The sequence below is a fragment of the Mustela nigripes genome, chromosome 7 (genome assembly GCF_022355385.1).
Source record: "Mustela nigripes isolate SB6536 chromosome 7, MUSNIG.SB6536, whole genome shotgun sequence".
In the NCBI taxonomy this organism is placed as follows: Eukaryota; Metazoa; Chordata; class Mammalia; order Carnivora; family Mustelidae; genus Mustela; species Mustela nigripes.
In genome coordinates, this window is record NC_081563.1 from 32,680,448 (window position 1) to 32,704,920 (window position 24,473).

General features: G+C 40.4%; 1 protein-coding gene across 11 annotated transcripts in view; it reads right to left on the minus strand.

Annotated features, from left to right (window-relative positions):
• Positions 1 to 12,960: 12,960 nt before the first annotated feature.
• SLC8A1 (solute carrier family 8 member A1) overlaps positions 12,961 to 24,473 on the minus strand; it is a 322,699-nt gene continuing 311,186 nt past the window's right edge. For all 11 annotated transcript variants that reach the window (XM_059405533.1, XM_059405532.1, XM_059405525.1 and 8 more), the window contains one exon: positions 12,961 to 16,419. In XM_059405533.1, the coding sequence (XP_059261516.1) occupies positions 16,043 to 16,419 (377 nt within the window). In that variant the 3' untranslated portion in view covers positions 12,961 to 16,042. The remainder of the gene's footprint in view (positions 16,420 to 24,473) is intronic.

Consider the following 24,473-nt stretch of genomic DNA (forward strand, 5'->3'; position numbering starts at 1 on the left):
CACTCTCTCCCTCTCTGTCTTTGAAGGTTATTTGTAGTAGGTCCTTTAAACTGCCCATACAAGATGTGAACAAGTGGTTTTTCCTTTTTTTTTTTTTTTTCTTTTTGCCCTGTGCAGGTGATTCGTGATCACTTCCTCAGGAGAGGTCGTTTCTGGTCCAATGATCTGCCACATTTTTTTTTTTCTTTACAGATTACCTGTTCTGGCTCAAGAGGAGTTCAATTTACTAGAAAAGTTTTTACCAGACTTATCAGTAGGAACAACTTGCCACCAGTAACCATCAAAGGCAAGAGTGAAGTTCTAAATTCGTTTCCTGCTTAAATTCTCCCTTCTCATTTGCCCCTCTTCAGAATACTCACAGTGCATATATATAGTATGTATGATATGCTAAATCCTTTCCTTGCTCTTGTCTGGGAAGCTACCCATGTCTTCCCAGTGTGAGCTTCCTATGGTCTATAGATATGAATGAATGAAACCCAGGAAAGTCCCATTGTAATAACAGTTGTGCCAACAATTATTATGGCTTATTAGAAGAGTGTTGAATTGCACCACTGACCTAGGAAAATCACCATGAATGGCCCTGAAAGGCAAAACAGTTGGGAGAAGAAAACAATTATCTGTCGCCTTCTGATATCAAGGTCTTTTTGGTGTACCTCGTAAGTAGGAATCTTTAGAGCATATAAAATTTCCCGCTAATTTTTCTGAAAGAAATTTTTATTCCAGGTTTGTTTCAAGGTTTTAGGACTGAACCAATAACACAAACCATGGGTTGTGGACTAAGGCAAGCCACCACTATAATTTCGCCTTGTGTTTCAGAGTGTAGAAATACCACAATGGACTCTGAAGTTCTGGAGGAAGGTCAAGGCTCTGGATCTGCATGAATCCCAGGCAATCTAATTCAGCCCCTCCCCCCACAAAGGTATGTTTCCCATCACTAAAGCATCTTGAGACTGGTGATTATTCTAGAAAGCAGACTCTTAGTGAGACTTTAACTTTTAGGAAAAGAATATGTAAATGGATATTATACAATTGAGACAAGAAAAGGAGGGACTGCTTTAGCTGGAGCTATTTGGTGATCAGGTATGAAAGAGAGATAGGATAAAGGGGAAAGAACCCAGGAGGAAATATTCTTGGAGACAGAAAACAGACACTCAAATGCTCAAACTTTGACCAGCAACAGGAGAGGAGCACACAGATTTTTAGAGAAGCAAGCAGAACACATCATGATGTATCAGTTATTCTTTTTCAGTAATTCCTGAAAAAGCAATCATTCCAAAATATCTGACAAATTTGACTCCTTTTAAGGGAGGCCTAGAGTCAGTAACAGTTACAGAATTCTCCTCCAGAATATCACCACTAAGCCTTCATTTTAGGCTGCCTTTTGTACACTTTGAATTACTTTTCTAGATCCCCCCCAATGGGGGGTCAGAATGTATATGGATGTTTTAAGTACCTATAAGTATGCTCTTTACAGGTGAGATTTCAGGAAACATATACACATGTGCACACACAATAACAACCTTAAGTTCTATTTTGCAAGACCTCTTTATAAACAGTCACTTGCTGGCTCTCTACTCTGTTTCTGCACCAATTCAAATGAGGGAGCCAAGAAAGGAGCTCCGGAGGGACTTAGGATGATCTCTACGTTGGCTGTGCTTTCCAGGTTTTATAAGCCACCCCGAGCCTTGGAAACTATCTTCTAAAAGCAAAACTCACTCGTAACTAGTAGTCATTTTAACTTAATCAGTTTGCACCTAGTCTTTACACCAGTATACTATGTCATTAAGTATAACTCAGTACTGATAAATGGTAGTGTAGCATTAAGGCAAATGGTCCAGAGCTCATCAATTAAGAAGAAAGTGTCCAAGGTCATTCTAGAGGCCCTGGGCCAGTCAAGCAAAGTGGATTAGCTGTTGATTTTTTTTTTTAAAGAACTAGGAAAGCTGATTAGAAATCTCTGGGGAGAGCCTTCATGAAGCTCAGTTATGCCAGGAAAGAAAAGGATTAATTTACCTCCAAATGATACTCTAAGTCCAAACAGCAAACATTTCTGTCCATGCATCAGAATGTATTGGGCCTACATGGAACCTACCATTTAAGCTTTTAAGGTTTTTCCTCTGAGGAAGCGGAGTTTATTGGTGGCATTAACTTTCTTGTCAGAGCATCATTCAGTAGCTCTCAAACCTGAACATGCTCCAGAATCATCGCTAAAGGCTTGTCAGAGGCTACACTGCTGGACCTACTTCTAGAATCTGATTCACAGGTCTGGGCTGGGGTCTCTGGCAGGACCAGAGAATTTGCATAAATACCAAATGTCAGGTTATTGCTGATACTGTTTTCTTAGGGACCAAATGTTAAGAATCATTGAAGTAGCTTTTTCTAAAACACTCTGTATAATCAAATCACCTTAATATGCTCCCAGGATAAAGCTTTTTCCATGTGGAAGATGAAGGTCAGTATTGGACTTTTTTCCCCCTCAGACACTTTGATAAGGGAGGTGAGGGACAGACCCAACAGATGCTAATTTAATATTAGGTTCAGAAGTTTAAGTGCCATATCTGCATTTGCAGCAAACCGGTAAGTAAAATGTGACTCAAACTCGTGCTCTAACCTATGACCTGCTTCTGAAGGGAATATTTTTCCATACCATTAAATCTGAGTCTCTAAAAGGCTTTTGAGAGGGACCGGGGGTGGGGATAGGTGGGGGCAGAGGGGAAAAGAGAATCTTAAGCAGACTCCACACCTAGCATGGAGCCCCACACGGGCCTCGGTTCACAAACCCTAAGATCACGACCTGAGCCAAAATCAAGGGTCAGATGCTTTACCAACTGAGCCACCCAGGCTTTGTAGAAAACTTTACAGTTCCTCTGCACAGGGTATGATTGTAGTAGCCGTCAGGTTTTCTTTTGCTACACGGGTGACACTCTCCTTATTACCTCAAGGTGATTAACGTAATAGCAAAGTTTGGTCACACCTTCTTCACGGAGCACAAAAGTTTGTTGATTTTTTTTTTTTCCCTAGTAAAATCTTTTTTAAAGTCCATCAAATGTTAAGGACCTATCTACGTGAGTAAAGAGAGGGCAGGGACTTCAGGGAAATTCAGGGGATGAGGAATTAAGTTGGACAAGCTGTCAGGGCACGTAGAGACTGCCATTGGTTTGACAGGGGGATGTGGGTTCGTTCAAGAGACTGGGTTGGGACAAGGACTTGTGAGGGAAGACACCTGAGGGTCTGAATGAGCAGCTGCCTATGCAGAAGGGAGGCTTAATCTATTCTCACCAAGCACCCACCACTGATTGACAGAGCTACTTAGATGGCTTAAGGCAGTCATCTTTAGAAATTGCTTATGGTGCAGATTTGTTAAAAAGAAGACAGAAAATCCTACCTTTCCAATTTAGGATCTCCTAATCAAACATGAAATAGGGGTCAAAGTCAATGTGAGGGACTTATCAAAATATAAAAATACCATGCCTACTGCAACTAACAGCAGCTTTATATAAAGATTGAAGGAAAAAAATCATTTTGTCCTTAGGTGGAAGTCATAGACATTAATATAGTTATAGAAGAATACTCCCTATTTTAAGTTTTTTCTCTCAACAGGGAGGCTCACCAGATCACTTTATCTGTTACAGTGCTGGGAACGTTTGTTTACCTTTTCCCCTGACAAATCTGGCGTCATCTCCGTGCTGAGAAAGCTGGAGTATAGGACTGTTATGATGTTGAAATGGTTTTGCCATTTCTAACTGGGATTCCTTCAAGAGAAAGCTTATGTTTATTCCACTAAGATACTTTTTTGTTTATAGAAGCAGAATTCACCATGGATGCCTTTTCTTTTCCCCATGGCAATGCCTACATCCTCTTGCTATATTTTCTCCAACTGTGTGCAATTTCAGATTGCTAATGAGGCAGTTGAGCTGTGGGCAAACCAGATGATTGCGAGGGGTAGGATTTAAGTCTTTGTAAAACCTTTTGGAGGAGTCATTTTCTCCGTAACAAGGGAGGCTTGAGAAAGATAGTTGAATCTGGAGCAAATGAAATTCTTTTTTCATCTTCCTTTACAATCTTTTAATATCTTTCTGCCGGTTCCTGTTTGTATTCACTCACTTTAGCATAAAATAACTGCTGTCAGTCTCTCTCCTAAAAGGTTGTCATTGAGTACAAAGAATGAAAAGTAAGTGGAATTATTATGGGAAATTGGGTGAACTTAAAGTTTACATTTAGAAGAATAGGGGATTCAGTCTCACAAAGGTCACCGATGTGGAATCCATTCCAATCTCATTAAATTTTCTATTGTAAGTTTACCCCGAAGGGAGAAACTTTTCACTCCCTGTTTGGGAAGGGAAATTTTTTTCTAGCAGTGCACAGAGAATTATTTCAAAATAAATCTTTAAATTCCCATCAGACTTAATGTGCTTTTATTGGCTTGACACTTGCAATCAAGTATTATGAGGAGAAACTGGTTTACAATGGAAAGCACCTTCAACCTATAGCCAGTGGATAATAGGGAACCACAGATCACATAGGGCTTCATGTGTTCTGGGAAAGCAAGCTAAAGGTGAAGCCCTTCCTTTAATGATGAGGGAATTCAAATTCAGAGAGAACTAAAATTCATAACCCTCTGAAACAAATACTAATTTTCAAAAAAAGAGAGCCTTTGAGTCTCCTCTCTGATGATTACTTGATGTTGAAATGAAGAGAACCTTGTGTATTCAGATGTGGGGGCTGAGGTCTCTTCTAGTTGGCTGTTAAAATGTGACCGCTGTGCTGCTCTCCCTACTTGTGATCTCTGTCTGTCAAATAAATAAAATCTTTAAAAAAAAAAAAATGTGACCGCTGGAGTTGTACCTGACTGAAATACAGCCAGGTACAAAAAGTCAAAAGAGCAATTGGCAGAGTTAAGAAAACCCAGCAATGAATTAGCATCAACACCCAACAGAGAAAAAATTCAGGAATGGGGAGGCAAAGGATCTTTGTAACCAGTTTTTCCCAACCGGAAATGTAAAAGACCATACGTCAACTCCACACAGAGTGTGGCTCCTTGCAGACTGAAGGTCTGTTAGTTGAGTCTAAAATCATCTGTCTCATTGGTGAAAGACTATGAAGTTAAGAAAATTAGTGTTTCTATTTCTATTAAAGAAAAGCTTCTTGAAAGGGTTCAGAATGGCCCCATTAAGCAGTCTGAAATTGATAAAATATCTCCACCAAAATAGAAGGTTAATTTGAGTGCCACAAGTGGCCTCCTTTTAACTCAATGCAGGGCCAGTATTAATCTTCTTAAAACTACTTTATCTTAAATTCTTCATATCCTCTCAGGATATGATACTTAATACAATACTTTGCCCAAAATAAATGCTTGAGATTTATAGAATTGTAGGATTGAAAAAAATATATAATAGACTCTGACATTTGATTTAAAAATTGTTCCACAGCCTTGACTGTATCAATATTTTTTTTAAGATTTTATTTGTTTGACAGAGAGAGTGATCTCAAGTAGGCAGAGAGTCAGGCAGAGAGAGGGAGAAGCAGGCTCCCTGCCCAGCAGAGAGCCCAGTGCGGGGCTTGATCCTAGGACCCTGAGACCATGAACCGAAGGCAGAGGCTTTAACCCACTGAGCCACCCAGGCGCCCCCTAGATGTTTTTTTTTTTTTTTTTTTTTTTTTTTTAAAAAAAGGTTTGACTGGATGTAAAGTGAATCAACAATTCTGGAAGACAGTTGCTAAGTTGACCAGTTTTTTGCCTTGTTTGGTTTAAACTGTGATTCTTTTTCCTCAGGTAACTTGCCATTTGATATTTATCTAGCCCCAGTATCCAGATCTGAATTTTAATTGATCAGCACTGTCCAAACATACCCTGCATCTCTCAACCCTTATTGATTTGTGAGGACCGAGCAGGAAGATAAAGTGACATGTAAGATCCTAGTGTCAAAGCAATTCCTGACTTTTGATTAGGAGTTGGGAATGTTTCCTCAAATACTCTGAATGGTCTCCGCTTTTGTACCAAAACTTGTGAATCAACCAGTGAGGCAGCTATCGTTTCTCTCTTATTTCTTTTGTATTAGAAGCTAAGGAATGGCTGTTTCTCATGGGAGAATTAAGAAATAAAAGGCAGAGTCTGGAGCTATGTCAGCATCCTCCCACAGAATAAGTGTGGGGAAATACTCCACTGGGAACCATGACAGATAAAAACTTACGAGGAAGAACAAAACATCAAGAGAGCCTGTCAGAAGCTCTGCCCTCCTCTTTAACCCAGAAGCCTGTACTGAACCTTTCTCGTTGTCTTCAATGTTATTAAATAGCTTATCTGTTGCTTTAAAGGGACCCAAACCAGTTCTGGTTTCTCTACAACAGAAAACTCTGTCTTTGAGTAAAGTCCTCATGATGCTACGTATGGATCTGGTTTTGGTTAATGGAAGTGTCAAGCTCTAAAGAGGTATGATTTCTAAGCAATAAAAAAGCAATTATTTTCATTTTACTAATGAAATGACCTCTAGAGTTGGAGTGTTGGCCAGGAAGGAAAAAAAATAAGCTTGGACTCCTTTAAGTTTAGACTCCTTGCTAGGTCCAATCCACTTGGCTATGCTGCTTTCTTACTTAGTGTTTTTGAAAATTGGGTCCATGGCAACCAGTTTGAAAAGACCGGTTCACTGTCCAGCCAGGCAACAAGTATCTGATTGAGATGCATGACTCTGGAAAGATCTGCATCAGACAAAACAAAAAGATCTGGCTCAGGGCAGAGCGGAATCTCTGTAGGTAATGTTCACATTAAGTGAAAAGAATACTCTGGCATTGTTCTAATGTTCATAGACCAGATCCATGAGGGGGGTGAGCAAGGGTGGCAGTTAGGCTTGAGAATTAATATTGGTCCCATCTATTTTGTCTTGTTCTTGACTCCGTTTACTAACTGAATGGTGATAGGACTTAGGACACCGATAGTGATTTCTCTTCCTTTCCCAATATACTGTATGAATGGAATGTATGGAGGGCAGGGGTTGGGCACTGAGGTTACTAAATCCCATGTCTCAATAATTAACATACCTTTCCCTTATAGCTTTGCAAAAATTGCAATCTTGGCTTCAGAATTGGTATTGAGAAGCATCCCTCTTGATGTTTAAGGTTTGAAAATATAAACAATATTTTCAAGGTGATAAGCAGATTTAGTCCATTTTGAAAATGAGTACAAACCTTTTCTTTCGGCTTTCTCATCTACAGTTGTTTCTGAAAGTTGTGCCACAGGGATTAAGAGTCAGGAGTACGCAAAGGGGCACAGAAGAAGGTTGTGGGTGCTGCCCTACCGCTCACGGCTTCTTTGGGTGCTAGACTCCTTTTTTTTTCAACAAAATGAAACCAGTGGTTGGAGAACTTCCCAAGCCATTCTGATAAGAGAGATACTGTTTTGTTGTTGTTGTTGTTGTTGTTTTGTTTTTTAAAGTAAATCTATGCAGGATCTGTGAGGACCACCTGAGGATATCAAGGCTATCTTAAGCCACATGCATTCATTTCCACAGTATCATCTGTCCCAAAGAAGACTCGAAGTGTCACATTTCCTAAGGGATTACTAATGGCAGCAAAGACCTTGTTGTTCTGAAGAACTTTCGATTGCAACTTCAAAGATAATGTTTTCTTACAAAGCGTAACAATACCAAGGCTAACAAAAATGACTTACAGTTTTTGCATGTTATCCTTTGCTTAGATCAATACCACAAAAATTTTGTTGAAATAGCCATAAGATAAAATTGTTCCAGTATTTCCAATAGCCCGAGTCCCAGATAAGGCCCAATATGTAATGAAGCAGTTAGTTATATATGGTCCAGTGACCTGACATCAATCTTACTACCCCTCTCTCTACTCACTCCTCACCCTGACATGACCCCTTGGAGAAATCTTATTTCCCATTAGTTGAAAGGCTTAGTTTTTTTGTTAGTAAGATCTCGGAGGGATAACACTAGATACCACACAAGCAATGTATATGAAAGTTGAGGGTTGCTTCAGTGAAAATATCTAAGTTAAATTAGAGCTAGTGGAGGATCTGTGGTGGTAAATGATCAGGTTTTTATGGCAGAAGTGTGTAGAAGTCTCATCCCTCCCTTTCCTGTTGTGCCAAAACACATTTCTCGAAAATGTCAAGTCATGTATGGGAGCCTGCCTGCTCAATGCTATGTTTCCAGGGAAAATATAAAATCTCATCTTTTTAATCCTTCAGAATTTGACCTAAATGAGCATTTTTTTTTTTTAAAGAGTGGTTTTCAACACCCTCCAAATAATAGAGGGTAATAGGGAAAGTCAGAAGGGTCCCCTAATTGATCCTAAAGACTTTCTATCAGAAATGCTTGCTAAATGAAGGGAAGAAAAGTGAATTTTTTTCTTTTCAAGACCTACTTATGTTTTTAGAAGGATACATATAATTAACATTCTAGGCAGTTTTCAAACAACTTTGATTTTGCATCTTTCACAAAAAGAAAATTAGGAATGTGTTTCCTTCTGCATTTCTCTCCCTTTTCTCATTTATAAAAGACACCTGATAAAAGGAATACTTAAGCTGACATGGGATTTTAGAGTAATCTAAAGACATCCAAAATTGTAGTTCAAGTTACTTGACATATGTTGTTTGTTTTTGTATTTATGTATAGATCGCTGTACCCTGGGAAAAGAAGGGATGGAGGAGATTTAACACTGAAACTGTGTCTGATTCTTAGAGAAATAATCTTCAAACTACCATTTCAAAACTTTTTTGTTTTTATGCTGGTTGAAATGGCAACCTTTGGTAGAAAAAAAAAAAGATCAAAAACAGCCCTTCTATTTGCTTTGCATGAAAAGGCCAGTGTTTCAGAAGACTTTTAACTACTGGTAGGTCTGTCTGGACTTTATTGTTTATTTGGGTTAGACTCAAGCTCAATATCCCAACTGATGATTGATTATTTAAAATATTAAAATTAATTCTGAAATTTTAGTAACATCAAAATGGAATCAGCTTTTTATAAATCAAATTGTCAAGTTATTAAGTTCTGAAATTTAAAAACTTCTCAGTCTGGAAAAAAAAAGGAAGAGGGATATTATTGAAGGCAGTTTTGTGAGACACCTGTATAGATCCAGTATATTCCACAAAATAACTCAATAATATGGAAAAGGGTGCCAAAAACATACTTTTTGGGGGGGTTGCCAAAGTCAAAAGTTATGTTTGCCCAGCTTTGATTTTCATATAAAAACAGAACACAAGTTGAAATGGTACTATTGTTTTTGGAAACTGGAAATTTATCTTCCTTGAGGTTAATGACTTTTCAAATATTTTAGACAAGAGTAATCTGTGATGAAATATTACCTCACATTTTATTTGTGCTAAATTCTCTCATTTGTAAGTATGTTTTGTCAACAACGTAGATAACTTTCACCTAAAACAGTATTTTCGCCATACTACTCACTTACATGAACATTATTAGAATGTAAAATCTTTCAAGATTTCTTCTTTGGAGCATTTTTCGAAGTACAAGAATTATAAGAAGATAGAGAGATGTACGTATAGAGAAAATTATCTTTCTTAGAACTGGCTAGGTCATATAACGTTTATCTTAAGCATTTATAAAGTTAATTTTTAAAGTGAAACCTTTGAAAAGAGGTTATATATTTGGCTCTTAGAATTGTTCCTTCCCACTTGAAAGAATAGGACATTTACATTAGAATACAGGATCATAAAAAATAGAATTACATTTTTAAGAACGCTCTCCCTAGAGAATTTCTCTCTTGTTTTACTGTGGGGGTTCGAGAAGTCTAATAAAAAGTTCTGTAAATTAAAAGTGGGTTATTGCTTCTTGGGAATGTAGAGAGAGGTCTTTGGAAAATTCTGGGCCAGATCCTTCTTGGTAAATAAGGAATTTCCATTATAGAGGGCTGCCAGTCTATTAAGTCGCCTGTCACTCTTAGTACACTCTTGGATTTGGCTAGGGAGAGCTGTCTTCGCAGTCAACAAATTAGGAGGGCTGGGCTGTTCATTAACTATCAAAGTCTATTCAGTAAATTGAAGTTAGCTAATTTCTCTTTCGGTGTATTTGGTTATTAGTGTGAAATTTTACTATAATTTGCATCAGAGAAACATTTGACCTACTCATATTTTTTGGAGGCCTGGAAGCTATACATTATGTTTTTCTATGTTTACATACTTCTTTGTAGAAGCTCTCATAGCAGTTGAGTGTGAGTATGTGTTCGTGGGTGTTAGGGCAGGCTCCTTAATCCTGATCCATACCTACATGTATCGATAGAATAAAATCCTAGGCAGATGACACTGAAGCATGAAAAATGTGATCCAAAAAGGAAAATCAATACTGCTGTAGTGAGTAGCTTAGGGTATAACCCCCCTAAACATTTATAGAGATGTACACCAAATGATTGTTTTCCAAGTAGAATGCCATTATATTTGTTTCTTCCTATGATAAGCTAATTTGCAGCAAAACATGCGCAGAGCACTTTATCATGAGCCTCTCTCCAATGCTGAGAGGTAATAGTGAGCATTACTAAGGGTGATGAATATGATGGGAATAAGCATGGCAGAAATACAAATATTTGGGATTAGGGAAAAGAAAGACCAAGATTGCATATTTCCAAGGGAACGCCTTTCTGGATCTTTGGTAAAGGTTATGACAGCATGATTCTAAAGAATGTGAGTAGGTCAAGCAGCTGTGAATGACTTCATTGACTACAGATAAGGTGATTCTTGGCAGGTAAGTCTTCCTGGAAAGATAGGAGTTGTGGTTTTAACTACAGGGTCCTGTTGCCTTTTGAATTTGTGAAATAATGTTCTTTCCTACAAATACATCAAAATAGTAATATATAGAATGACTGTTTATTTTAAGGTCCCTTAGGAGATTAAATCAGAGGAAATTTGAGAAAAGTGAAAATTGGTAGAGCCTCTGAGGACATCTTTTTGGACATCTTGGCAGCCAGGGGGAAAAGTCATAGGAAGCTACTCACCAGTTCTTGTGGGCTGGAAAGCTGAAGTATGCTCTCCCTTGGGAGACCTAGCTCTCAATGGTTGCTCCTTCTATAGGACATTCTCTGCCTTGGGAGATGATTAATCATGGCCTGATTAAGCTCCAAAAATGAAATATCTCACTAGTGCAATTGTTTCCCCTTCTTATGCCCTTCTGGGTAGAATACCATCTGGACCACCCAACCTTACAATGTTTTGGGTGGAAGACAATGACCATACCTAGAGGTGAATGGAATATAATACTGAAGAGCAGAAATGGAACCCACTAACAAAAATCTGTAGGTAGATCTTATTGAAAGCTAATAAATGCACTCCAAACAGCATCTTTCTTTCTCTGTAAGAAAAATATAATTGTGTGAAGCTTTTCCACGTAACACACTCACTTGTTTATCAATCAAAATGCTCCATTTTACCAACAGCTACAATGCTTTCACCAAGGGAAGTGATCACTATAACAAAAGCTGTGAGGGCCACTTGTAAGTTTGAGAGAGATTTAAGGTTGTGCATTGACAATCGTGAAACAGCCAGCTGTTCTTGAAGTTATGAAATTATACTAAAGACGTGCTCTGAATGCAACTGCCCAAGATCAGAGACAGAAAACCAGAATCAAGAGAGACTCTCTACAGCTTGAACCAGGAAACACATTTTAAGGGAAGTTCTTAAAGGGGCTAATTTACGTTCTGGAGAAGGTGATGTTTTGTCACTCTTAGAGAATGGAAGGCTTCATCTTCTACAGGAGGAAATTTATTATGTTTTGAATTGCAGATATGTGTAGAACAAATGAGTCAGTCTCTATTTTGACAGGTTAGGATCAGGAATCCTGGGCTGTGGAATCAACAAGGAACCTAGCCCTGGGTGGAAAAGGCAAAGTGCTTCTGTTACCCGTGAGACCACCCAGGGAAAGGTGTGTTGGCGGATTCTCATCGTGAATGGAATCCACCTATCAGAATACCTGCAAGGTGGTTTTAAAGAGCATATTTTATCATTTTTTCCTTTGAAAACAACAAGTAAAACTGTCTTTATGCTGTATAGAAAGCGAAGGTCTCTGAAGTCTTCACCGGTGGCAGGCTTGAATCATTATCTGTGAACTAAAATTAGCTTATAAGATGTTGAGAATCATTGAGCCATGACATTTTGTTGAAGAGTACTTAAACAGTCAAGACTACTCTGGTCATTGAATTACTGTCTTTGGTATTTAAAGAAATAAATGTCCGCTGCTCATTTTGTGTTTAACCGAAGATTGGTAACTAGGAGACATTAATTGTTGATGCAAGAAAATATTTAAATTAGACCTTATTTCCTTCACATGTGAAAGTGTGCCACACATAACCATATGTGGACATAATGAATTCAAAGAAGATTTTAAAGATCATATAAAAATCACTTACATGTACACCATGAATAGATTCTATTATAAGAACTGAACCCAATGATATCAATGGGCTTACAAATAAGTACACAAACTAGAGGTCACATTTTTTTTCACAAATGCTGATTTCTGGTGTCACCTCTTTCTATACTATTGACTATATGATACATCAAGACAATAACAGGTAATTAGTCAGAAATTATTGCAAGGAAGTTCTATTGGGAATCAAGCAGAATATAGTATGATACTAAATGATTAAATATCCCTTAGGAAACAACTATTTACTTCTGATCACTTCATTGGGATTGATTTATTTGCTGTAATATTCTGCTACAAAGTGGTCTGATGTTTATGGTTCATATTCTTGGATGCAGAAAGAATAAAGTGGTACTAAAAGATGCAAAAAAAAAAAAAAAAAACAAAACCAAAAAACCAAAAAACAACCAATTAGCGAAATGGAGAAACATCTACCAGACACATATATTCTGACATTCTGCTCTCTTCGGACCTTAAAAATGAAATCTTGTATGATCAAAGGGTTGACATTTGCAAGAGTTTGAATATTGGGTATCTATTTTCTTCCTTTTGGATGAGGATACCAACTACACAATAATACCTTTTTGGTCTTTATTTCTTCAAAACATGAAAACAAAAATGAAGTAGATGACAATGCGAGGAAACATTCCATACAGATTATGCTGTATCACTAGTGATTAAATCAGAAACAATTAGAAACTTTATTTGTTTGTGTCAATAATGTGTACCATTTATAAGGAACAGCACAATTCGTGCACTTCCCCCCTAAAGCTGTGCACAATACACACAAAATAAACAAAATGAAATAACTTTACACAACTACAATTATTAACAACTCTGAACAATCAGAATCATATTTTCCCTATAACATGAAACTTGAAAAAGCAAACAAACCAAAAAGCTTTGAAATTAAAAATCAATGGCAAGAATTTCTGAAAGTCCTCTGTGAAAATTTGCTATGGGATTATTGACATTCCAAATATGGCTAAAATTGAGTGCAAAAATCTAATGTTTAAACAACTCACATCCTTTGACTATATTTACTTGGTGTTTTCTAGGCTAGATTTCCATTTAGTAAATCTTAAAAAAAAAAAAAAAAAGGTTAAGATGTATCCCCAAAAAACTTAGACCCACGGTGTTGGGCCATGGCCTGATGGGGTGAGTCTCCTGGAGATATGAGGAGCTGTAGAGATACGGGGCATAGAAAGGTACTGTTGACCAACAAAGATAAAAACTGGGGTTTATTGGATCTTGTCAGTCATCTGGATCACCAACATGATTGCTTTTCTTGGCTTATAATGGGGAGGTGTACAGATCTCCAAGATCAGCCAAGGATATATAGGATGCTTCCCCTAACCTGTGCTTTACTTCTTAGTTAAAAATCTTAGATATCTGGACAACTGTATTGGTACAATTTCAATGTGTTTATGTTAAGAGTTTTGTAGTTGTGTTTTCCCTTGCAAGATAAAACTGTTTGCATATGACTGTGCTAACTTTTACTCATGGAAACAGCAATCACATTAGCCATGAGCCCGCTGAGGGCAGGGATCTGGGCTGTCTTGTTCATGGTTTAGGCCCCAAGAGTAGCACAGTACCTGGCATTTTGAGTAGTAACCAGCATTTAATTATTCATCCAGTCACCAAATGTTTATTAAATGAATGATCATGATTACTGAGTAGAAGAAGAGGAAATAACTGAACAGCTTTTATCTCTTAAGTATCTTTGAATCAATACAGAGGTCCAGTGGTGTCTCTGATTTAGATTCTTTTTAGAGAGAGACGTCTCTGAGATGGGACCAATGTCATTCCATCTGTCCTCCTCACTGGCTTCACTACTTTGGAATGTTGGGTTTATCCATGCTCTTTGGTATTTTGAAATAGAAAGAGCCATTCCTTTTCCAGGCTGAAAAACCTCCCAGCGCCATCCTGTTGGGAGGCACTAATCTCATTTAATTGCTTACTCCTTCATCATTAAGTACAGAAGATGCACGTGCAAAGGCCAGTTGGTCTCCCTGGCTCCGTTCCTGCTCAGGAATTGCAGACACAGTCAGAGGAGTCTGGGTGGTGAAAGAAACGGGGCTCAAAATAGCCTTTTACATAAAAAAATAAAACAAACAATCCACTATCTACCCTCTGTGCCAGACAGAGCAGAAGTGAAATAAATACTTTGGGGGCAGGGGTGTCATGTTAATGGAGGCTCTCAAAGCCTGGGCACATCAAATCCAGCCACTGATCTACACTTCTCTCCTTGGCCTTCCAGAATCGTCAACAGGTGACTGCTTAGAGGCCTCTGGTGTATTCCACATGGCTAATTTCCCGTGAAGATACTTGGTAGTTTGCCTACTGTCCTCTCAATAGCTTTAACTTCCCAGTGAACTGTTATTGCTTCTTAGAAATGAATGTGCAGGTCCATGAACAATAAGCCATTTTCTCCTTTTATCTCTAGTATAATCAAACTCAATAACAACACAGAAGTTACAACTCAGGTGAAAAGAAAACTCACTTATGTCTTCAATGTCCAGTCAACATTGCTGAATGGGAGAACAGTATACACTATACTCTACTATATACAGATACGCTTATTTTGTTTTTCATCCATGCACTGTGTAACAGGTATCACAACAACATTCCCAAACAGGCACATGAAGAAGGAGCCAATGTTCAGTCATGGCTGGAACAGGATTGTGCAAGCCACAGATGCTTTTGAAATTAAAATTAAAGATGATCCCAGGTGAGAGCGAACATGGGACTGGGACACAGAGATGCAGATGGAAAAGAATGATGTGCTTTTTGAGTGGGGTTATTCCTGTTTGCATGAGAGGTGGTGGGCAGGAGGAGGGTTGGGGTGGGGATCCGGGGGCTTAGCCAGGCTGGAAAACCAGAATAAGGGCCTTGCTAAGTACAGTCCAGAGCTAAAGAGATAAATAAATGATTTTGCACGTTCTTGGGAATCGAGGCACATCATTCCTGTACCTGTTGAACAAGAGTGCCAGGCATCATATCTTGAAACACCAGACTGTATCTAGAACCATCACTTCTCCTGGCTGCATTCTGGCTCCCACACTTCTCCTGGGAGGCAGCTCTACTTCTGCTCATGTTCCAGAGATGAGTGCAGAATTTAGCAATCTAGTGAAGACATGCTGCTGCTTCCATGCCCATATCCTTTCCGAATCCAAAATAACTTTTTAAAAGTGTTTGGAGAGAGTAATTATAAGGATTTCAATTTTCTTTACCAAAAACCCATTTGCATATAGATTGGTCATCACCTCCCACAAGCGAAATGAAAACCTTGACCCTCCCAACGAAACAACACAAAATCGAACGTCAGCCACCTCCCAGCCCCCACCAAAAACAAGCAGAAACAGAAAACAAAATCAAAGACTTAACGATTTATGATCCTGGAGAGAACACAGTCCTTCTAGACTGAGCTGCAAAGACACCCCTGCCTCCATGCCTTTGTTCAATGTGATGATGCCCCTGGGAATGGGAGGTGATGGTTTCTCACTCCGGCCCTAGTACAGAGTATGCTCTTGAAGCTGGATTCCATCAGCAGGTAAGTGAACATGACAAATGTCAGTTTCCTCTGTTCATTATACATAATATTTTATGTATATATATACGTATATATATATATAAATTTACTATATCTGATTGTTCCTTTAGAAGCCTTTTATGTGGCAGTAGGCCTCCAGGGAGGAGAAGAAAATGTACAAGAGCCACAGGAGCACGAAGAGGCAGGATGTGAGGAGCTTGGCAGTCCGGGGCCCACCCAGCTCACCTCCGATTTCCGGCCTCCGCCGATACAGCAGCACCCCCACGTTGATGAAAGCAAAAATGGTGAAGAGAGTGACAGAGAAAGCTAGTGTGCCAGGGGACACTTTGAACTGTTCCCCGTTGGCTGCATGGTAGATGGCAGCGATGGACCAGGCCACGCCGATTCCCAGGAAGACGTTCACCGCGTTGCTGCCGGTGACATTACCTATGGACGCGTCTGCATACTGGTCCTGGGTGGCCGCCACTTTGCTTGCAAATGTGTCTGTGGAGGAAAAAGAAAAAGGCAGTGTCACTCAGTATTTTAAAGTGGGCTGTGGAGCGCTGGAAGCGTCAGCCATGTACTCTAGGATCCAATCCCCCAGTGGAAACCCAGGGACCAGGAGAGGGTTTTGCTGTTCTCTGAAGCCCCGGTTCTGTGGTCAGGACGATGGGATCGAGGCATCAGAAGCCAAAGGTTTGGTGTCAGCTGTGTTATTGACCAGAGGATCTTGGTCAAGTTCTTGACCCACAGGTACCACAGGTCTCTCTCATCTTGATCTCGCAGGGTCACATTTTTCAGAGGGATCGTAGCCCATCGACGTCAGAATCATGTGGGGGTCCTGCTGTCATAATGGAATTTGTGACCCCAGGCAGATTACTTAATTTCTCTAAGTTTCAGTTTTTTAATGTGTGAAATGGGATAGGGACGCCCATTTCAGGGTATTGTTAGCCTGAAATACAACATGTGAAATGCTCATGTTTCTTGGAGCAAGGTAAGAGTAGCTCTTTTTTTCCTGTTTTGCAAAGACCATGTAATGCAGGCTAGATCAGTTTACTAAAAGCGGAGGCAGGATCTGATACAGCTCCCCTTATCGAGCTGGTAAACAGAACTTGCAAGATACTCTGTTTCTTTTCTATATAACTTTCTCATTAATAACATCGAGGTCCTCTCAGCTACCTTGGCAGAAGACCTTGCACAGAAGGTTTATAGAAGATGTGAAGAGCTTGTCCAATTGAACTCACAATTGCAGAGCCAGTAACGGCAGGTATGATATCACGGGAAGGTATTATCATGCCACCTGCTCTGGTCATCTGGAGGTTCCCCAGACGCTGTGAGCACGCATGGGCTTGAGGGATGTTGGAACTACTTCTCCCCCTCTGTTGCTAGTCTGTTGCTACCATTAACCTTTGGTAAATCCCCAGTGGAGATGATCCATAAGGCCTGTGAGCTTTTATCAGCCTCTAGATTTTTGTGCTTTACCCTGGCAAGTAGGTTATTTAGGCTGCTCAGAGGATACTGCAGAAGCAGTACCCCCACCCCACCCCCTTTTTTGGAAAGGAAGTCAGTCAACATGGAAGGCTCCATCTCATTAATCCTGACCTTTGCAGTGGAAAAGCAGGTTTTACTTACCGTTCTATAATTAAACTAAGGCAAACACTGCTTCCTCTGTACCAGGCACTATTCGACACGTATTACACGTGTGTTCTCATTTAATCCCCCTTATCAGCCTTAAAGATGCTCCTGTTCCCTTTTGTGATTTGGGAGCACCTCTTGGACAGGCCAATAGATCCAGGCTTTTTTAAACCAAAATGATTCCATTCCCGAGCCTGTTCTCCCTCCTTACCACACTGCCACTCCCAGGAAGACTGGTTTTCCCTTCCTCATTTCAGATGGGCCTGATCCTTCCGCTCGGAAACCCAGACACAGGGGCTTGCAGGATGCTCTTTCCTGCCTCGGAGCGAAGACTGCAGAAGGGGTCGGTGTCTGCTCACCCGCCCGCCCGCCTGGATGTGCGCGGCTCTGTGTGTTCAGATCGTGCCCTGCAGCCCCGTGAGGGCTGTTTGGGAGGCTGGTGCGGAAAAGCCCAGGCGAGACGCATCTTAATGGTCTCTTGCACTTCATTATGAAGAATTATTAGGAGCTGCAGCAGCAGTCGCAAAAAAAATAATAAAAAAATGAAGTTCTGCTTTTCTTTTTCAAGGACAGGCAGCTGAGCAAGGAAAGTAAAGGAAAGAGTGGAAGGCAGGAGAAAGCAGCTCAGAGCTCAGCTTCTGCAGGGGAACATCTGAGACGCTGCTCTGCGCTGACATGGCGGCCGGCACCAGCTGGTGGCGAACAGATGGCCTTGGTAGGCTGGGCCGTCGGGGTGGAGGCGCTGCCTCCCTCTGCTGCCGGGGCAGGTGGCCTGGTGCCGGGCCACACCTGCCTACCACCCCCCGGCATGGGCTACAGGGCACATTGGACTTCCAGGGTGCCCCATCTCCGCTCAACCTCTAGACTTTCTGGAGGTTTCTGCCGCTTAACCAGAAGGGAATGAGGCATAACATCAAAGATTCCTGAGCCTTGGGGACCCTAAACACCCAGATTAGACCTTTTGCCAGATCTGCAGGGATGTCCCCCTCCCTCGGTTTTTCAATAGCCTGTTGTGAATATCCAAGGGGAATTCTTGTAATAACAGGCTCCTGTTTTCAAATACCTTTCTCTGGCTTCCCTACAGAATTAACAGCCAAAGTAACCAGTTTGTCACATAAATGAAACCTGTTTGGGGCCTTCGGCATCTGGTAGGTTTTATTTACCTGCGTTCGACATCAGGCCTTTTGTCTGTTTTAATTCAAAAGCTATGCGAAAATGATAGACACAAGCAAATCCAAACCATTAACCTTAGCTCCAGCAGAGACAATGCTGTTTTTCAAATAAAGTATGATGGAATCTCCCCAAATTACCTTCTATCACTGCTTTGCTGCTTCACGCAAAGAGCAACACATCACACACCATATGTCAGGCACTGCCAAGCCTTACCCTGAACGCTAAGCCCATAACCTGCTTACTGTTGAACAAGGCAAAAGACACTCATATGCCATTCCTCAAAGTAAAATCCAAGAAATAACTACTGCTGTGGTTTCAGGGGGAAGGGGGGTGTCGTAATCCTGTGCAGAACTTGGCTCATTAAACAAACACATGCAAATCAGATTTCCCATGTGATTGGCACAAAGTAAGACATGTTGATAATTATATATTATATTACATATATTACATAAATTACATATATATTACATATATATATATATATATATATATATATATATATATATCTTCCTACGTATACACCTTAGGTCAGATTTCTAGTAGGAATTTTTCCTTTTAACTCTCACCTTGAACTCTAATAAATTTTGAATTAGCCATAGCCTTAGACTCAGTCATAGCCTTAGACTTTTCATTCTGCTGTCTAGTACCTTTGACTAAAAATCAGTAAGTAGGGAGAGGGGTGCCTGGGTGGCTTAGTTGTTAAGCATCTGCCTTCTGCTCAGGTCATGATCCCAGGGTCCTGGGATCCAGTCCCACATCGGGCTCCCTGCTCAGCTTTCAGAAGCCTGCTTCTCCCTCTCCCACTCCCCCTGCTGTGTTCCCTCTCTCACTGTGTCTCTCTCTCTGTCAAAAAATAAATAAAATCTTAAAAAAAAAATCAGTAATGGGGAAGATTCGACTGGGAGACAGCATGGCTGGAGCTAAACCATACATCACAGAATCAGGACATAACTGTTCTCGGCAGACCTGTCTTAAGAGTTTCCTGTGTGTAACCTTGGCCAAGACATCTGGTCAATGAGCAAAAGAGGTCAGCACACTCCCCTTTCCTCCAGAAATTTTTTTTTCTCCTGAATTTCTCAAACTTTGTAGCTACATACAGATTTAAATGTCCCTTCTGTAAAAAGGATACTTATTATATTCCTACAGGTCACACATCAGGTTTACGATCTAGAGCAAGGGTTTCATCCCAGATGATTTGTTCTTGACTTTTAGCATATTTGGGGGGGGCAGGTGTTCAACTCCCAGGCAGTGTGCTTAGGAGCTGACACTGATGGTGATTTTAATTGGGATCTAGCCTGTTTGCGGAGGCTTCGCTGTTTCCCCAGCACCTGTGAATTCCTGACAGTAGACAGACCTGGGGGTACGGAGCTTCATTAAGGAGACAGTTTTAGCTCTTCTATCTGAGTGTTCTTGGACAAGACACTTCAGTGTTTTTTTTTTAGGTTCTAGTTTCTTTATCTAAAATAAAGGATTTAGATTAGAATATCTCTAAGACTCTAAGTTTATTGTTTGGGTGGTACACATAGTACATCAAAATGTTAAATTCACATGTATGATTTTGGTATTTCTCTCTCTCTTTTTTTTTTTTTCCATAGGAGTTGGAACAAGAGCAGCCTTCTTCATTAGACTTGATTAGTGACATTATCTCCTCATTTTAAAGAATGGCCTAAATGAAATCTTCAAAGATCCTAGGAGGGTTTCTAGAGCTGAAGATACTGCCATTGATCAAATTGTGACAGTATTTATGAAATTAAACCATACCACCCAGAGTCTGTTACTTTTCCAAAGAGAGAAATGTTGGCGAAATAATTTACTTGAAGTTAGTTGGACCAGTCATCCATTTATATGAGTAAAGCCATGGGTACACATGAGACAGTGATGACTACTGGCAAACAGTGCATGTAATGTCAAGTTCACACACAACTGGCATGGGGAATAATGGAAGAGCCTGGTTATAAGATCTGGGGCTTCATTCTCACCCACTTAATCAGACTCTCAGAAGAAAGGATACAGGGATATGCATTTTAGTAAGTGCCTTGGGTGAGTCTTCTTGACACCAGTGTTTCAGAACCATGGCTCTAAGGCATGGGAATGGCTATTGTTCCAAATGCCCACTGTTTGGGCAGCCCTGCTGAAAGGAACAGATGTTTGTTTTGGGGAAGCAGCTGATTTCTCTTAGAAACAGTGATGCCCTCAGATACTGGGGTTATTTTACTCACAGAACCACTTAGGTGGGCTTGGTGGAGGGGCCAGGCCTGCCTAACTATAATGTCTTCCCACTCTCAAGTTACACAATGCTCTTATTACTTTTTTTTTTAAGGTTTATTTTAGCTCAAGTGAGCACATGGATTGGCGAGGGGGCAGAGGGAGAGAGTCTTCAAGCAGACTCTCTGCTGAGTGCAGAGCCCTTGGGCTCCATCCTGGGACCCATGAGATCATCACCTGAGCCAAAACCAAGACTTGGACACTCAACTGACTGAGCTACCGAGGTGCACTAATGTTTTACTATCTTTAAACTTCATTCCAGGATAGATGCTACGAAAGGCCAAAGCAGGAAGGAAATTTACTTTAGTTGAATTCTGGCTCTGTCACCTTGCCAGGTAAGAAGCTTACCTACTTCATAGGGCTTTAAAAGAAATGTGTTAACATGAACAGCACTCAGACGAGGGCCTGGCAGCTAAGGAGTGTTCAGTATTATTAGCTATTTTTATAATACAACAAACAGCACCAGAGCCCCAAACAATCAACAAGTGGTAAGGAATTCTGACCTAATGTGATAATTCTCAACTTTTAGGAAGCTATCACATCCTTTAAAGACTTACTTTATGATCCTATGCATTTTAAAATGTGATAGAACATAAAATTATTCTTAAAAATCAAAGACATTTTTTATTTTAAAAATTCCATGTCACCTAAGGCATAAAACGACACTGGAGATGTGTTGGTTTCTAAGGCTCTTATCTCACTGAAAGGCAGGCATCTCTGCTGCATGATGCACCTGTTCCTCTCTTACTCCTCTCTTTTAGGCACTGTGTTCCTGGCTCTTTTAGAATTCGAACAGAAATAGTCGAAGTACTAGTTCTTCTGTCACGGAAGACTTTGAACAAGGTTTTGTCTTTAGTTGTGACATTTACCCAAGTAAATACAAAAACCACACTGCCTCACACACTCTGCTGGTTCATCTCAAAAGAATCCTTATTTGACTTCCAAGCAAAGTTCAAGGGATCAAGGAATTACTGGTGTTTGATTGATTAATGACCAGTCAGGAGTTGTAAAAACAGAAAAAGGGTAAAGCACTTAAATGAGATTTCTGCCCATAAAAGCTGCTCCTGAAAGAGAGAGAAAAAAGAAATAGAGACGGTGACATGGCCTATTTTTAGAAGAGAAGAAAACGGAGGTAAGCAAAAAGCTCCAGAGGACTCGTGTTGGCAGATCAGAACACCTGCTTCTAGTCATTTTTATCCCCAACTGCAAATCAAGCACCAGGGCAACTTCTGAAAAATACCAGCTTTCTAACCCCACCCAAGTTTCTGCTTCATTGGTCTGAACACTGGTGGGTTTATTTTTTTAAATTTTATTTATTTACTTACTTATTCTATTTATTTATTTGGGGGATGGGGAGGTGTGAAGGGGGAGAGAGAAGCCTCAGCAGTCTCCATGCCCAGCATAGAGCCCGACGCAAGTTTCAATCCCACAATTCTGAGATCATGACCTGAGCCAAAATCAAGAGTTGGACACTCAACTGACCTGTCCCTGGACAGCAGTATTTTTAAAGCTCCCCCAACTAGACTGAGATCCGCTCAGAGCCTTTGTGTCTTCGTCTGTGTAAGGACAATGGCACTTCTCATAGATTAGCCTGGATAACATATGAAATAGCCCTGACACCATTTTTTTGTTGTTGCTGTTGTTACCAAGTAACTTTTTGTTCTGCTTATATTAACTTGAATGTTTGCACTGTGCAAGAGTACCCTGGGACTTGGTTTTCCTAGCATGTATTTGAAATCCTGGTAGATTTTAAGGGCGCCTGGATGGCTCATGCAGTTAAACATCTGCCTTTGGCTCAGGTCGTGATCCAGGGGTCCTGGGATTGAGCCCTGTGTCAGGCTCCCTGTTCAGCGGGGAGTCTGCTTCTCCCTCCTCCACTCCCCTACTTGTGCGTGCTTGCTTGCCTGCTCTCTGTCAAATAAATAAAATCTTAAAAAAAAAAAAAAAGATATCCTGGTAGATTTTAAATTCAGAGATGAATTCTAATTAGAAGAAAAATAATAGGGGCTTATTTTCCAGGGGACACAAAACAGAGAAGAGGATAAACACAAACCAACAGTGCCATTTGATCGGACTTCCAAAGTGTAATTTGATCCGTGTTTTCAAAAGAAAATAACACTCCAGTCTTAAATACCTCCATGATGGGGTGATTGATTTTTCAGTATGATGATCATGAACATCCAGGAGAGGGCCCAAGGTTCCCCTTCCTTGTCCAAACCTCTAGCTTCATGAGATTTGCTAAAATTTTCTAAAATCCCTGGTTCTAAATCTCTGAGGTCAATAAAAACACCTGAGCATCTCAGAGAACTCTGTCTGAGATGGGGCTCATTCTATTCAATCGCTTCATCACTCTCCCGACTCCCACACTTGACCCTGAAAAAAGCCCCAAGCCAACGAGCTGGGTGTAAAGCAAAGAAGTGATGTTCTGCCCTGGTGGTCTCTTGAGACTTGGATTAACATGGTTCTGGAGTGGACTAGATTATGTATGTTAAGCAGGTTTGGTACTTTGACTTTGGGAGTCCTTATTTCCTTCCCCAAATTAAAAGGTTCATGCAGATCATCGCAGTGGAAGTTCCAGCGTGTGCCTGAAAAACTAAGGGGCTTAGGTTGGCTGACTTGAGAAAAGTCTCCTGATCTGGTCAAGCGATGAACAGGCAGCTTGATGCTGACCATAATATTGCGCAGGTCCCAGTGAGTTCGTGTGAATCAGCGGTTCTGCTTGGCATTGAGACACATAAGCAAGCTGAGGTCATTGTCAGGAGTTCCTTTGGTCACCTGGTTCCATGTTACTCTGTGGTTAACCATGGTCATTACTGAAGAATGCTGGTCCTGATTCCCATGGACTGCACAATGTCTCTAGTTAGAGTAGTAAGGAGCCTGAGCTAAGGAGTAAGACCTAGTTCTCCTCCCATTTGCCGTACGCTGGCAGTGTGGCCTTGGGATAACCTCTCTTCAAGCCTCTGATATATAAAATAGGGAAAATAAAAATCCTCATTTATATAGCCATGACAATGATCAAAAGTACTGCAACACAACTTAGCATGGTTTTGGAAGTTCGTAAATGCACAGCAAATACTGTTATATTTCAGAATTCTTTGTTCTGGTGATAACAAAGGCAATGTTAATGTTATTAAAATTTTTCATTATGGTTTCCTTCAGCTAGGTGGTTTATGTTTCATAGATCTTATGTAGGATTTTGGGAGAATGTGTGTCTCTTTGATGTCCAGAAATGATGGTGGTGATAAGGGCAACAATAACATTTACGAGGCTCCTAGGAGAGGCTCTACATATGGCTTCTCATTTAATCTGCAAAACAACTATATGAGCTAGGAATTTCTATTATCTTCATTTGATAGATGAGAAAACTGAATCTCTGAGTGTAAGAAATTTGTCCAGGGGCAGCTGGGTGGCTCAGTGGGTTAAAGCCTCTGCCTTCAGCTCAGGTCATGATCCCAGGGTCCTGGGATCGAGCCCCACATCAGGCT